General features: G+C 39.4%; 1 protein-coding gene across 1 annotated transcript in view; it reads left to right on the forward strand.

Annotated features, from left to right (window-relative positions):
• Positions 1-15,279, forward strand: part of LOC121417629 — a 160,351-nt gene that overhangs the window by 9,658 nt on the left and 135,414 nt on the right. The window contains exons 5-6 of the mRNA XM_041611366.1: positions 6,002-6,274; positions 6,866-6,982. Of these exons, the coding sequence (XP_041467300.1) occupies positions 6,002-6,274; positions 6,866-6,982 (390 nt within the window). The remainder of the gene's footprint in view (positions 1-6,001; positions 6,275-6,865; positions 6,983-15,279) is intronic.

The following is a 15,279-nucleotide window of genomic DNA, read 5'->3' on the forward strand; positions in this document are numbered from 1 at the left end:
CCAGACCCCGACCCTCTGGATTTGCTTACCGCCAGCCCGGCAAGTAATAGACAAAGTCGCCCGAGACAACGGTCTAATGAAGACTCGACTCATTCTAGACGTAGAGAGAGGTCTAGATCGCCTCGTAACGGTCGCAGAGTGGGGGCTAATGATAACTCGCCTCGTATTAGCCGTAGAGAAAAAGTATTTTCCATTGTGGGAGAATCTGATTCGGAATTTGATTACCACCGACCTGTTACATCTCGCAGAAGAGATTGGGGCGATTTCTCACCATCTAATTCTAATAGCAGCCCCGCGCATTCCCTCCAAGCTGCCCAGCATATGGGATTCGAACGAGGACAATCACCATTGGGGGTACGAGAGAGTTCTGACTTACACGAACGCGATACTCCGGCTAGTGGGAACAGGCATCAGTCAGCCCTGATCTTGACTAAATACTGCCCTCAACTTCGGGCCGAAGACAATACTAGTAGCGAAACTGAGCGAGAGAAGTCAATCTTCCGCCTGAACTCGTCCCTTACTCGTTCGGACGAAGTTAGTCCGGCGATCAAGATGGATGCCCCGTATAAATCCTGCTTTCGGGGCCTAGATAAGCAACACTCTCGGCTTAAACCGATCAGTAAAGAAGTGTCGAGGGATTATCGATTTGCCGCTCAAGACTTTGAGGATTTTTTGTGCACACCTTCAGTCCCGGACGTTGCTTTCCGTGTCGGGGATGCGGGAGCGAGGAAGTCTAGATCGGGCCGTAACCCTCTCCGCAGCTCAAGCTACCGCTCAACCGACTATCAGCTTGCATCGCTGGACGCGGCCGCCCGGAGCAGTATGAGACTCGCGATGTACCAGGGGTGCCTGTTAACCGCTCTTAGTGAGGCTGAGCGGCTTGGAGTCTCTACCGGTGACAAAAACTTATTGTTAGAATCACTCACAAAGATTGCTGATCTCCAGTATGAGCAAGCAGCAAGATCAACTCTACTATGCTCGAGGGCAAGAAGAGCCAAAGTTTTAGATGCCCTCAAAATTGAAAAAGAGGCAGCAAGACTGCTCAATAAGCTCCCTTGTGAAGGTAAGGACTTATTTCATGGACATTTTCAAGATGTTTTGGATAAGTCTATTTCAGCCAGCACCACAGCTGACAAGACTTTTTATAGGCTCTCTTCGAGTAGACCTAGCCCGCCAGGCACCGCTAATGCTAGACAGGGCCAGGCCCAGAGACCCCCCTTTGCTAGCTCTAGCTCCAGACCCCAGCCCCAGGCCTACAATGAACATAAGGGGTCATCCCTCTCCTTCCCTCGCTCTGGTGTTGACGCCAGGATTGAAAGGGGCCGCGGGGAAAGTCATAGGAAACCTCGGGGTGGAGGTCGGGGCCGCCAGGCCCACTTTCAGCGCACCGAATTTAGGGCCCCCACTCAAAACCGGGACTTTTGACAATCAAACACGAGTCATTCCCCACCTTCAGCAAGTCCCAGTAGGGGGAAGACTTTTTCTTTGCTTACAGAACTGGGAAAAGATAACCAAAGACAAATTTGTTCTAGAGATACTAAGGTCGGGATACAATCCAAATTTCCCAAGAGTAATTCATCCTTCCCATTTTCGACAACAGACCCCCATACCAAGGGATCCTTCACGCCGAGAGGCTCTCCAATCAGAAATACAGTCTCTACTCCACAAAGGAGCTATCATAACAGTCCCAGACCACAAGTCCCTCATCCTCTCCCCCGTTTTCCTGGTAAAGAAACGCTCCGGGGGTTTTCGCATGATAATCAACCTAAAGAAGATAAACAAACTCCTCCCAGATCAAACATTCAGAATGGAGTCCCTTTCAACCATCCTACCTCTGATAAAACCCAATCAATGGGCAGTCACTATAGACCTCAAAGACGCTTATTATCATGTTCCTATAGCCCCAGAGGCCTGCAAGTTTCTGGGCTTCAAAGTAGGAGACGTTTGTTATCAGTTCATAGCCCTTCCGTTCGGCCTAAAGCCTGCCCCAAGGATTTTTTCCCGACTGGTGAGAGTCCTCGCCGCAGAGTTAAGAAGGCGAGGCATTACTATCTTCTGTTACCTGGACGACTGGCTCCTCCTCGGCCCTTCCAGGACCTCTCTTGCCTACAACGTAAGCGTTGTCCGAAAGCTAGCTTCGGATCTAGGTTTTCTGATCAACAAAGAAAAATCAAGGTTCACACCAACAAGATCACCAGAGTTTCTAGGGGCGATAATATCCATCCCAAACTTAATAGTTCGCCCTTCCCCTCACAGAATAAAGAAGATCCAGTCAGTAGGTGCAGAGCTCTACTCAAACTCATGCTCGCCAGCCAGAACTTGGCAAATTTTCCTCGGTCTATTAGCAAGCCTAGTGGATCTAATCCCGCAGTGCAGACGACATATGAGGCCACTCCAACTGCACTTCCTGAGACACTTCAGGCCCAGAATTCACCCCAGGGACCATCTTGTTCCCATGACAGATGCGATGATGCATGCAATTCATCTGTGGTCAGCATGTCGATTTCTGAACCAAGGGAAGCAAACTCAGAACCCAAAACCAAACCTCACCCTAACGACCGATGCTTCAAAGCTGGGTTGGGGAGCACACATGGGGAAATTCAAAGCCTCCGGCCAATGGCAAGAAAGAGATTCAGCACAGCATATCAATGTTCTAGAAATGAAGGCGGTTCAACTGGCTCTACTTGCCTTCCTCCCCCAAGTTGCCAACCAGTGCATTCTGGTAAAATCAGACAACAGCACAGTGGTCTCCTACATAAACAGGGAAGGAGGGACAAGGTCATCTACTCTTTGCTTCCTAACATTGGAAATTCTAGCATGGTGCCAGAACAATCACATAACCCTAAAGGCTTGCCACATCCCAGGGAAAGAAAATTACATTGCAGACTTCCTCTCTCGGGAAGTTATCTCCCATCAGAATGGCAACTCAATCTCACCATAGTGGAGAGAATCTTCAGTCAGGGCGACCAGCCTCAGATAGACTTATTTGCATCAGCCCTGAACAAGCAGCTCCCGACTTATTGCACGAAACATCAAGATCCCTTAGCCTTTGCGACAGACTCCCTAACAATCCCTTGGAAGGGGATCCTGGGTTACGCCTTTCCGCCCTTTCCCATAATACCTCAAGTGCTGGAGAAAGTGAGGAAGGAAGAAGCTTACGTTCTCCTCATCGCACCTTGGTGGCCGAGGAGACCATGGTTCACAACACTTACAGATCTCCTAGTGGGGACTCCCAAAAGACTACCCCCACTGGTGGACCTCCTAAAACAACCCGGGACGGACACTTATTACCCGAACCCGGAAAGACTTTGCCTAACACTCTGGCCCATCTCAGGAAATCAGCAACTAAAGCGGGCCTTTCGGAGAGAGCTGCAGACATGGCCTCTAGATTCCTGCGATCCTCCACCAGGAACACTTATGATTCTAGACTCCAGAGATACTTCCGGTGGTGTGACAGTTTACAGATTGATCCAACCTCTGCCTCTTTAGGTAAGATAGCAGATTTCTTACTTCTACTATTTGATGAAGGTTTATCTGTCTCCTCCATAAGGGGTTACAGGTCAGCCATAGCAGCCATTCATTCAGGCTTCTCTAATGGGGAAACTATCTCAAATTCAGTTGTCCTTGCCAGACTAACAAGATCCTTTTTCTTACAGAATCCTCCTCGCCGAAGACTCTTCCCCAAATGGGACCTTCCGCGGGTCCTTCGGGCCCTGGCGAAACCCCCTTTGAACCCATGCATAAATGCTCCCTCCTTGATCTGTCCATTAAAACAGCCTTCTTGTTGGCTATAGCTTCAGGTCAAAGACGTAGTTTGCTTCATGCACTCACGGTAAGGCCGGGTCATATCCGTTGGGAGAAGGGCAGAGTCCGCCTGATCCCTAGACCAGGTTTCCTAGCTAAAAATCAAAAAGAAAGCTCTAAACCTTGTGAAATTGTTCTTCCAGCCATTAACAATCTCTCGTCAGTTTCCGAAGATAGGTTATGGTGTCCTGTACGTGCCTTGAAGTGGTACATTGATAGGACTAAATGTATTCGCACTTCCCACCAACTTTTCATTAGTTCAATAGAACCTCACGGCCCTGTTAGTCCAATTACAATTTCCCGATGGTTAGTACAGGGGATCAAGTCAGGTGGAGGGGACGCCATATTATCAGGGTCCATTAGAGCCCACGATACACGGGGCATAGCAACATCTTGGGCGCTTTTTCAGGGTACCTCTATAGAGGAGATTCTCCAGGCAGCCTATTGGACCAATTCCAATACCTTTGTATCTTATTACTTATCCGATGTTATAAGCCGAGACACAGGTTTTGCCTCGGCGGTTCTGTCCTGTCCTAATCGTTCCTAAACTATTTCCAGTTGATATATTTCATTAATGAGGTTGATGTTATTTTTACCCCTCATTCCTAGGGTAGCTTCTCCAGTTGGGAGACTGCTCCATTTTATAGTCTATCAGTTTCTTTATCGTTATGATATCATGTCTGGAAAGGGTCTCATTTCTGCCCCTCCTCCAGTTTTTTCCGTGCTATTCTAGCAATTTGATGAGATGGTATAGGTAAGTATAGCGCAGTGTAGTAAATCAGAATGCTCAGTAGTGAGCATATTATTTACTAACAAGCTATACTTACCTATAACTCCCCACCCGTCCTCCCCTGCAGACTTCGCCCCTCCTTGGCTACGAAAGAGGAGGCTTATATGCGGAGACCGGGTTTTATGGGTCTCGTTCCGTGACGGGTTTCCCAGGCTACCTGAATACAGTTAGCCTTTTTCGGGGAGTTTTTACCGGTGGCTATTCGAGTTAGGGTAACGAATAGCAATTTGATGAGATGGTATAGGTAAGTATAGCTTGTTAGTAAATAATATGCTCACTACTGAGCATTCTGATTTTGTCTAAGATATAGGTTTTAGGGTAACAATAGGGTTTTATTTTAGATTTAGGGGTTGGTTTAGGATAGTTTACGTTTAAATTACTTAAATCCAGGGGTTGAAGTCTGCCATTCCAACAGTGTACGGAATATGCAGCGGAGCAGTTGTTGCTGGATGGAACGCGTATACAATGCCCTAGTATAGGTGCTAGTTATATCAGAAGAAATACATAGCCTCCTGAAAACAATCAAATGAGGCAAAGAAAATGTATTTGTCACATACTGGGACATACATGTACCAATGAAATATGTAACATATGATTGAGGTTAGGGTGGGATTAGACCAAAAGCTTTGGTCTCTTATATTGGTTGTTCCGCTGAACTCTGTTGGCTCCACTCACCAATTACAGACACCCAAGTTCTAATTTGATTTGTACAGGGACTCACTGGCCATATGTTTATGTATTAATTTCGGATAAACCAGGAAGTGGGAGTTGCACGAAAGCCGAAGTGAGTCAAGTTTATTTTCTTTCCCGTTTTGGTGCATTTCAGGTCAAAAAGGAATAATAATCCTGCTAAAGGTGCAGTACTTTTTATCTAAATTTTAATTTTTTTTTTTGTTCATTGAAAGACGAGAGTCTAACTGATAGACCACGCCACCAACAATCCTAACCCTATTCCCTCTGCGATATTAAGACAGGAGCGGTGTGTCGTGTCACTGGGAATCTAGTGTCATATTTTCCAGGGGTCCGTTCCATAAAGATGTTCGTAAGTTAACAGCGACTTTTGAAACAACTGGTGAACCTTTATAATATTCTTTATGCGCTAAAGCATTGCCAATGCTATATACCATTTACCAAAAGAAAGGATCACCATTCGTTCTTAATGTTGCTCCTAACTTACGAACAGCTTTATGAAACACCCACCATGTCAGGGCCACGTTGCATACAAGTTACAATATTATGGTAACTTTGCCATTCAATAATAACTACCATGGTAACAGGGATCAACAGCCAATCAAAATCATGGATTCCATGCAGTTACAATTGCATTGCCAAGGTGCCATGAGAGCAACGTTTTGGGAGTTCTTGTCTTTTCTCAATGGTGTGTAATTACTCTTTCTCTATTTTTAGTTGACTTTCAACCTGAATGCTACACTGACCCGCAAGGCTTGGATTATCGAGGGTTTGTAAGCGTCTCTGAGAATGGTCACGTGTGCAAAAACTGGTTATCGCAAAGCATCGTTAACGACACCTACAACTCGGGTCTGGGCGATCATAACTACTGTAGGACGCCATCTATCAACGAGACAGCACCAGTGTGCATCACTGAAGTAGATCCACTTACTGTAGAATACTGTAACGTTGGACCCCCTCAGACGTGGTGTGGAATTCCATATGCATACAGTACGTGGAATATCATCATAACATTGAAATATATGTTACATTCGATTTGAAAACATTAGATTTGGGAGGATTTTTTCCCCCAGAAATCAATACGGAATGCTTATTGATGTACTGTCATTTGAATCTGAAAATGAATCTTAGAAAGACAAAAATTTTGACCGACCATGCCTGATTTTTGAGTGCACGTATATAAATCTTATATCTATCTTTTGAAATGATGTGTCAATCTTAAAATTAGAAATAATAAGTAGACAGTTTTGCAGTAATCAAAATTATATAGAGTCAGCTACCAGGGCTTAATTATATGAAATTCAATCATAAACTTTGATTTTTGCATTATAAAGGTCAAAATTTTTGCTCACTTTTCTAATTGAATTATATATATTTTTTATTTTAAGTGTAAAAATGTTACTCACTTGCTTCACTCGTTCACAGCTTTTTAAAAGTCTTTTGCCATACACCATGTTAGCCCCCCCTCAAACTTTATTGCTTATCTGTTAAATTCATAGTCTGTCTATGAAAGATCAGTAGCATTATTTGTCACGGATGCCATTGCATTCTTTCTTGAAAACATTTATCTTTTTCCACTAGAAACGTTTGTTACCATGGGAGCAGAAGATGGAAGATTGAATGATATTTTGTTCTCTGCAAGCAGTTTTTTTACTGAACGGTACCCACCTTCTAGTGCCAGACTTAACAAGGAAGCAGGTAGGGCAGATATCATTTTTGTGTCTCCTGCGTAGCAGAGCGAGATGGCGTCATCAACATTCAAATCTTAAAACTTAAGGTTAAGTTTTTCCAAGAAGTTTCTCTGACTGGAGTTCCAACAGGCAACAAATTTATTCAAGCAGCTGTTCATTTCTAAAGAAGCACAAAAGAAAGAACGGCAGCTAAGACCTTTTTGATGTCTGCCTTCGAAGCCACCAGTTTCAGTGAAGAAATCCGAGGAGTGAAATTTTATGAATATCCATTTAGATCAATTTTCCATCTTTTGTATTAATAAACAAACAGAAATTTATATGCTTACAAGACATCAATAAACAAGCAATATTACGCTGAGGGGCGATTCCACACTAGAACTTCAAAAATATCATAAATTTCAACATGCTTTCAATAAGTCATAAGTAGTGTAATATTTTACTATGATACCTAAATTTTATGAAAATAATGAGTTTTAACCAAAAGTGAAGACAGATATAGTTTTAATGGGGAACAATGGAATTTTAAATTTTCAATAATTTTGCTAATTGAATAGTCAAGTACAAACACAGCCTGAAACAATTATTTGCAAAGCAAGAGAAAATTGAAAATATTGCAGGTCAATAGAATATATCATTGATGGTTCCAAATAATATCTACAACATTTTCATGATCCATAATAGGGGGCAGCCCTGGTTTTTACGAACCTATTTTTGGCAATGTCCCGTACGACACATGACAATGCAAAAGTTTTTCCTACAATTTTATTTTTGATGATGCAAGTTCATAAAATCAGTTTCTCTTTGTTTGACCCATGGGTGATCGATTTATCCCATAAGGATCTAATTACTGCCCTTCATTTTCCAATTATTGTCCTATTAAAACTTGTCCCGTACGACACACAATATAATAATGCTTTTAATTGCAGGATTTGGATTCAGAAACCATAAATAGTAGGCATGTTTAAATTCATTTAATTGATTTAACATAAAGTGAACTGAAAAAGTACTTTGTTTATCTCCATAGAACATGAAATAGGTGATTCTAAACATTTTGATTGATTTCATGTAGAATCCCTTCAGCTAAACTGGTGATTTTCACTGATCAGAGCAGGTTAATTTCTTTTCATTGAGCATGAAAAGAAAACTTTTATAATCATTTCAACCTAGCCTGGAAGATGACTTCCTCTTGCATGCTAATGTGGAATTATTAAAAGATGTAACAAAAAAATACATATCAATCATCATGGTCATCTATTTGGACTTCCCTTGATGATCACTATTTTTTTTATATACAGTATTGAAACTCCTTACTTTTTTCAAGTTGTAAAAATAAATCTGGAAAATAAGACAAACTATATGGTTTCATGAAATGCAGATGGGTTTGAAAAAGTAGAACCACATTTCTTTAGAAAAAAAAATTGTGGAATTACAAGTGACAGTTGTGACATATATCATGTATATATACATTTTATATAAAAAAATATAACATTTTAGCCCCATAATTTGCACAAAGTTTCTTTCAGTCATTCATTGTTTAAATAGTGTTTGGAAATCATCAATTAATTCCCTAAAATATAACTTCACACAAAACCTCAAGTTTTTCAGTGCGTAAAATGCTGTGAACTCTTGTACATTTCCCATCATGAAAAAAATTATAACATATTGCTCCCAAATGTTTATATTGAGGTTCCTTTATTATATTGTCCTGAATGACTACTTATTAAAAGATTTTTCATAAAAAAGGAAGAATTTAGGGGCAATGCTCCTTCTGATTGATAAAAAGTTCATTTTTTTTATTCAGGCTGCCCAGTACAACACGCAAGTGCCTGTACACACAAAAGTGTCCCGTACAACACGCGAGTGTCCCGTACGACACAGAAGTGTCCTGTACGACACACAATTGTCCCGTACGATACATTATTTTGTTTATGATATATTGACAGAAATATTCAGCTAATAGCGGTTTCTAACCTAATGAATGTCTTAGTTTGATAGGATTATCATTATCAGCCAAATAATGTGATTAAAGAAGTCAAAGTGACATAAAGTAAGAAAGTTTGGTTTCAATTTAGAGATGTCCCGTACGACACATTTTGAATGTCCCGTACGCCACAATGTTCTCGAAAATTATAATTTGCTTTATTTATTCATGAATGTTTATTTTGGTTTCTTTTATAAATGTGTTTGTTCTTGGGTAATTGAGTGTCAATTTGAGTTCAGTTTCTATGAAATTTATCTGCCCAACTCACAGACTTTTGAGTACAAACATGAGGTTTCTAAAAAAGCCACCTTTTCTGCGTCCGTACGACACATAACTTTTTTAAATCTGTATTATACAGGATGTGAATTCAAGTCATGTTAAGTCTTGGTTTTTCTAACACTTTGGTAGTACTTGATGATCACCTATAGTTACTGGAATATTTTTTGTTTTTTGTTGTCAAAAACTGTCAAATGTTCTCTAAATGTCCCGTACGACACGTATGGAATCACCCTGAGATATTTGCCCAGATTATATAAATTTACCTTTAATCAGAGGAAAAAGTAAGAATTTGACCTTTACTGAAACCAGATTTTAACACTTTTCCGATAGTTTGCGGCAAATGAAAATTTCAAATGTGGGCGATAGAATATTGCTATTCATTATTGTATAAGCCAGATGAGTGCCGGCACATGCCTGGTTGAGGAAAATTGAGTCTTATTTCAGGACATACTGCATAGTTTATTTTCGCATGCCTCCGAATTATGTACTACACATATAACCGGACCAGATGCAGCGAAAAAGTAATTATCATCACAAAAGCATATTTCCCTTTATATATGACCTATAGCTGCAGAGTCATGCAGGAATCATTTGTCTACACAATTGCAAGAGGTGTTGGGCAAAGTGCATGCCTGACATACTTTCTGCTGGCAGTTTTTAACCTTGTTCAAAGGGATTTTATTTGTTGTTACTCCATCTCATTTGAAACCTCCTTGGTTTTTCAAATGTCATTGTGAATTAGAATGTATATTGACCTTGTTCATGAAACTAAGACTTCCATGTTTGACTTTAACATAATCAAGTATTATTGAACATCCTGCCTTGGTTTGGTGATCCTTGACCAAGGTCAAAGGTCATCTAGGGCCAATAAACTTTATGTTGGGGGAATCAAAGAAAAATCTCAACCAAGGTTAAGTTTTTAATTGTCATCATAAAAAGAATATGGATCTAGTTCATGAAACTTTTCAACATTAGAGTAATGAAGTATTAGTGAACATCCTAAATGTATGTGAGTTGAAAGTTACTTGACCAAGGTCAAAGGTCATTGAATGTCAGTGAACTTTGGCCATGGTGGAGGTATTTGTTAAATTGCCATCATAGCTTTGAATGTGAATGGATATAATCATAAAAGTTCATCTGTGTTGGTTGAAAATAAGATAAAGCTAAACTTTTGTTCTTAACACAGAAAAAAAATCTTAAGAAATTACAATTTTTTTTGCTGGTTAAGTGCCCCCTTCCTCACCAATGACCGAAGTGACCCGACTCGTCCTGGTAAGGTAGCGATCAATAATCAGGTCATAGACACTCAGAAGCTTGTGTCGGCCTCTGTCCCTCTTGAGAAAAGGCCTGAACGCCACTTATTTCACACCTCTCTTAATGTACCTCTCTGTAGGCGCCGCTTTTCTGATGGCGGCATCGTCAACATTGAAATCTCAACCAAGGTTAAATGTTTGAAATTTATCATAGGTTAAAAAGTAGTTTGATCAGAGTTTGATTGAACCGTCATGCTGTGTATGCAATAGAGAAAGAAAAGTATTGAAGGAAGAAAGAGAAAGACTTAAAGAAAAATAGAAGCTGAAGAATGGAAGGAAGAAAAAAAGATAGAAGCCGAGGAAGGAAAGAAGAAAGAATAACATTTTAAAGAAACAAATATAAACGTAAAGAAGGGAAAGTAAGAGGAAACACAGAAACGTAAAAGGAGATAGGGAAAGAGAAAGAGAGAGTATCCATCAGCTGTCGCCAATCACTAACTTCCGACAATGATGATAATAATAATAACTAACTTTTGATTCGTCATGCGGACGAATTAGGTGGTCTGTCCTTATTCTTGCCATCATGATCACTATTACCATGTTCATGCAGATCAATATGATCATCATGATGACAACTGAATGTTCATTATGGATGGAATACTTGTGAAAGACGGGAGATGATAAAGCACTGTGAAAAATGTCTCTTGCAATATATGACAATACATGTGATATGAAAAAAAGTAATTAAAATCTGTTTTGCAGGGTATCTTGCTAAATTATAACTTTTATACCTTTTTGTTGTCATAAAGGATCAGGTACGAGGTGGTAAAAAGAAAAAAAAATTATCTTGTTCACCCCAGGACTCGAACCTGGGACCCCAAAGACGCTAGTGCGTTATCCATTCAGTCACGATATTCCCCATATAGATTACACGTAAAATTAAAGCAAATTTGGGAATTACAAATCCAATTTTGCAAGCGAAAACGGGCATGTTCCTGGCATATGATCGAAAAATGAAGGCAACACTTTAGAAAGCTTAGAATCTCAGCTACAAGCTACTAAAAGCTCAGGGAAAAAGTGATGAGAAAAAATGGAGATATGGCTCACGAAATAGAGGAATGTAGTATCAAGTTTTGAGAAAAAGTCATGTCCCATAGAGATTACATGCAAAATGAGTATTAAAAATGACATGCCTTTATTATTTGCAATTTTTCAGAATGATCCTTTTATCAAAATGAAAAATAAAGGCAATTATTCAGAAAGAGTAAGACCTAAGCTACAACATAATAAAAATTGGGTGAAAATTGATCAATATTCACAGAGTTAGAGCCAAATTTGCATAATTATAATGACGTCATTACACGCAAAATGGATATTTTGACTTCCGACGCCATTTTGATGATGTCATAATATATTTGAGGGTCAAATAACACATAAAATTATATCTCTAATTTATACTCTATCAAAATATGAAAAAAGATTGGGGGGAGGGGGTCCCCGTTCGTTCTGAAGAGCTACAGTGAATTTTCAATACGCATCCCTTATAAAAATCGCCAATGGTATTTGAATGGTGCCGAATGGTAGTTGAATGGTGGTCTGAATGGTAAATGGTACGCGAATGGTATTTAAGTGGTGTTTCAATGGTAAGTTCTTAATGGTAATTGGTAGTTTATTCAATGGTAAATGGTATACCATATACCCAATGGTGTCTCAGTGGTATGTGTCTAATGGTATGATTAGTATGATGAATGGTATACCATACACCCAACGGTGTCTCAGTGGTATTCAATGGTGTCTCAGTGGTATGTGCTTGTAATGGTATGATTGGTATGATGAATAGTATACCATACACCCAATGGTGTCTCAGTGGTATACAATGGTGTCTCAGTGGTATTCAATGGTGTATCAGTAGTATGTGCCTGTAATAGTATGATTGGTATACCATACACCCAATGGTGTCTCAGTGGTATTCAATAGTGTCTCAGTAGTATGTGCCTCTAATGGTTTGACTGGTATACCATACACCCAATGGTGTCTCAGTGGTGTACAATGGTGTCTCAGTGGTATTCAATGGTGTCTCAGTAATATGTGCCTCTATAATGGTATGATGAATGGTATACCATACACCCAATGGTGTCTCAGTGGTATACAATGGTGTCTCAGTGGTGGTCAATGGTGTCTCAATAGTATGTGCCTCTAATGGTTTGACTGGTATACCATACACCCAATGGTGTCTCAGTGGTGTACAATGGTGTCTCAGTGGTATTCAATGGTGTCTCAGTAGTATGTGCCTCTATAATGGTATGATGAATGGTATACCATACACCCAATGGTGTCTCAGTGGTATTCAATAGTGTCTTAGTACTATGTGCCTCTAATGGTTTGACTGGTATACCATACACCCAATGGTGTCTCATTGGTGTACAATGGTGTCTCAGTGGTATTCAATGGTGTCTCAGTAGTATGTGCCTCTATAATGGTATGATGAATGGTATACCATACACCCAATGGTGTCTCAGTGGTATGCAATTGTGTCTCAGTGGTATACAATGGTGTCTCAATGGTGGTCAATGGTGTCTCAGTAGTATGTGCCTCTATAATGGTATGATGAATGGTATACCATACACCCAATGGTGTCTCAGTGGTATTCAATAGTGTCTTAGTACTATGTGCCTCTAATGGTTTGACTGGTATACCATACACCCAATGGTGTCTCATTGGTGTACAATGGTGTCTCAGTGGTATTCAATGGTGTCTCAGTAGTATGTGCCTCTATAATGGTATGATGAATGATATACCATACACCCAATGGTGTCTCAGTGGTATACAATGGTGTCTCAGTGGTATTCAATGGTGTCTCAGTAGTATGTGCCTCTATAATGGTATGATGAATGGTATAATGGTGTCTCAGTGGTATACAATGTTGTCTCAGTGATATTCAATAGTGTCTCAGTAGTATGTGCCGCTATAGTGGTATGACTGGTATGGTGAATGGTATACCATATACTCAATGGTGTCTCAGTGATATCCAATAGTCTCAGTGCCATATGCCTAATGATATGATTGGTATCAATGGTATACCATATGCCCAATATTGTGTCTTAGTAGTATGTGCCTAGTGGTATAATCATTGGATAGTTGTTGGATAATTGTAATGCCATAGTGGCTTAGTGGTGTGTGCCTAATGAATGTCATTTGTGTTAATGGAGAATGGTATGCCCAATTGCATTACCCAATAACATAATTTCGAAGATTTAAAGAAAATATATCAAAGATTTAAAAGTATTTAGAGTTAATAAAATTTTTGAGTCGTGACTTTTATGCGAGCAGCTTCCCCTAATCAAGTGTAATCGCTCATGATGGTAAACATGGTCTCTTGCATTCTTTTAAATTGTCTTTGTCCTTATTAAGTAAAAGGTCTATATGTGTTTAAATATAATTGATCCAGTGGTTATAATACAATACTATAAATTTGTATATTTTACGATGGTACATATTACCTTCTAAATTTAAATCTGATGCAATGGGTGCAAAATCAAAATCAATCGGTCAATGAAATCTTATTTGAGAAAAAAGGGTTTTAATTGTACCTAAATATCAACGGACAAATCATTTCACAGCCGCTCCCGAAAGTTCCCTGTAATCATTTACCATTAAAATCTTGAAATTCAAACATGCACGTTTTATAGGGAGCATGAAGAAGATGCGTATCGTGCTAAATAGAAAATTGTACATTGATCACCATCCTCTCTTTTTCCCTTTGTTTCCTTTCGCTTTTTGTTTCTTGGTAGTCAAAATTAATGAACGGCATGAATGTAGCTCCTCTATCGTACGGTATACTGTTCGTTTTTATTTTAAACTACGTTCTTCATATTTTTATTTTCAAAGTTTTATTCTATTTAATTTATAATCATTTTGCTTATTTATGGCCGCTTTTTATGAAGAGAACTATATCTGGAGTGTTCCAAACTTAGATATTTGCAATTAATCCCAAGATACAAATTTATAGGTTATATACATTAATTTTATCTAAAACATATCAATTTGGATTTTTTTGATGGAAGAAACAATAAATCAGTTGCAAGTTTGCAATGAAAAGTATGACTTTCAATTGATTTTGGAGTGTGAAATTGATTTTCGTTCGATTGAAAGTTTCTTGCAATGCCCGCGGCCCATATTTTGCTCAAAATGAATTCACTGTTGGTTGTCTTGGTCCCCCAACCTATATCAAATTCCCATCCGCAAACCCTGATATGGTCAGTCTGCAACGTCCAAAGCCCCCTCCGAACCCATTTGTACCTTATAGCTGCTTCCAATCATGAATTATTCCTCTCTTTTTTTTACAAATGATATTTTCAAAATTCTATATTTTTAGGCCCTAATTATTCTTTCTCACGGACGGCGTTCATAAAGAGGAGAGCTATTCTATAGGACGGTCATTACTTGATTGAAATGATTTATCCATATTGTCTTGCTCCCCCACCCCTATCAAAATTCCCTGCCGCCATACAGGGTATAGTACAATGTAACAGAAAAGAAATATACTGAATGAAATCTCTATTTCAATCAAAACAAAAGCAAATTGAAAGGGAAGAGGAATGAGTAAAAAATATACATATAAAGGGAAAAAACAAGAAAAGAAAAAGGCAGAGGAGAAAAGAAAAAAAGACAACGAAAATAAAAAAAAGAAAAGAAGAGAAAAGAAAAGAAAAGAAAAAAATGAAGGGATCGAAAACTTTTTTCATAGATTCCAAGATCCAAGGGAAACAGTGGCAAAAATTGATCTCACGC

This window comes from Lytechinus variegatus, chromosome 6, assembly GCF_018143015.1.
Source record: "Lytechinus variegatus isolate NC3 chromosome 6, Lvar_3.0, whole genome shotgun sequence".
Classification (NCBI taxonomy): Eukaryota; Metazoa; Echinodermata; class Echinoidea; order Temnopleuroida; family Toxopneustidae; genus Lytechinus; species Lytechinus variegatus.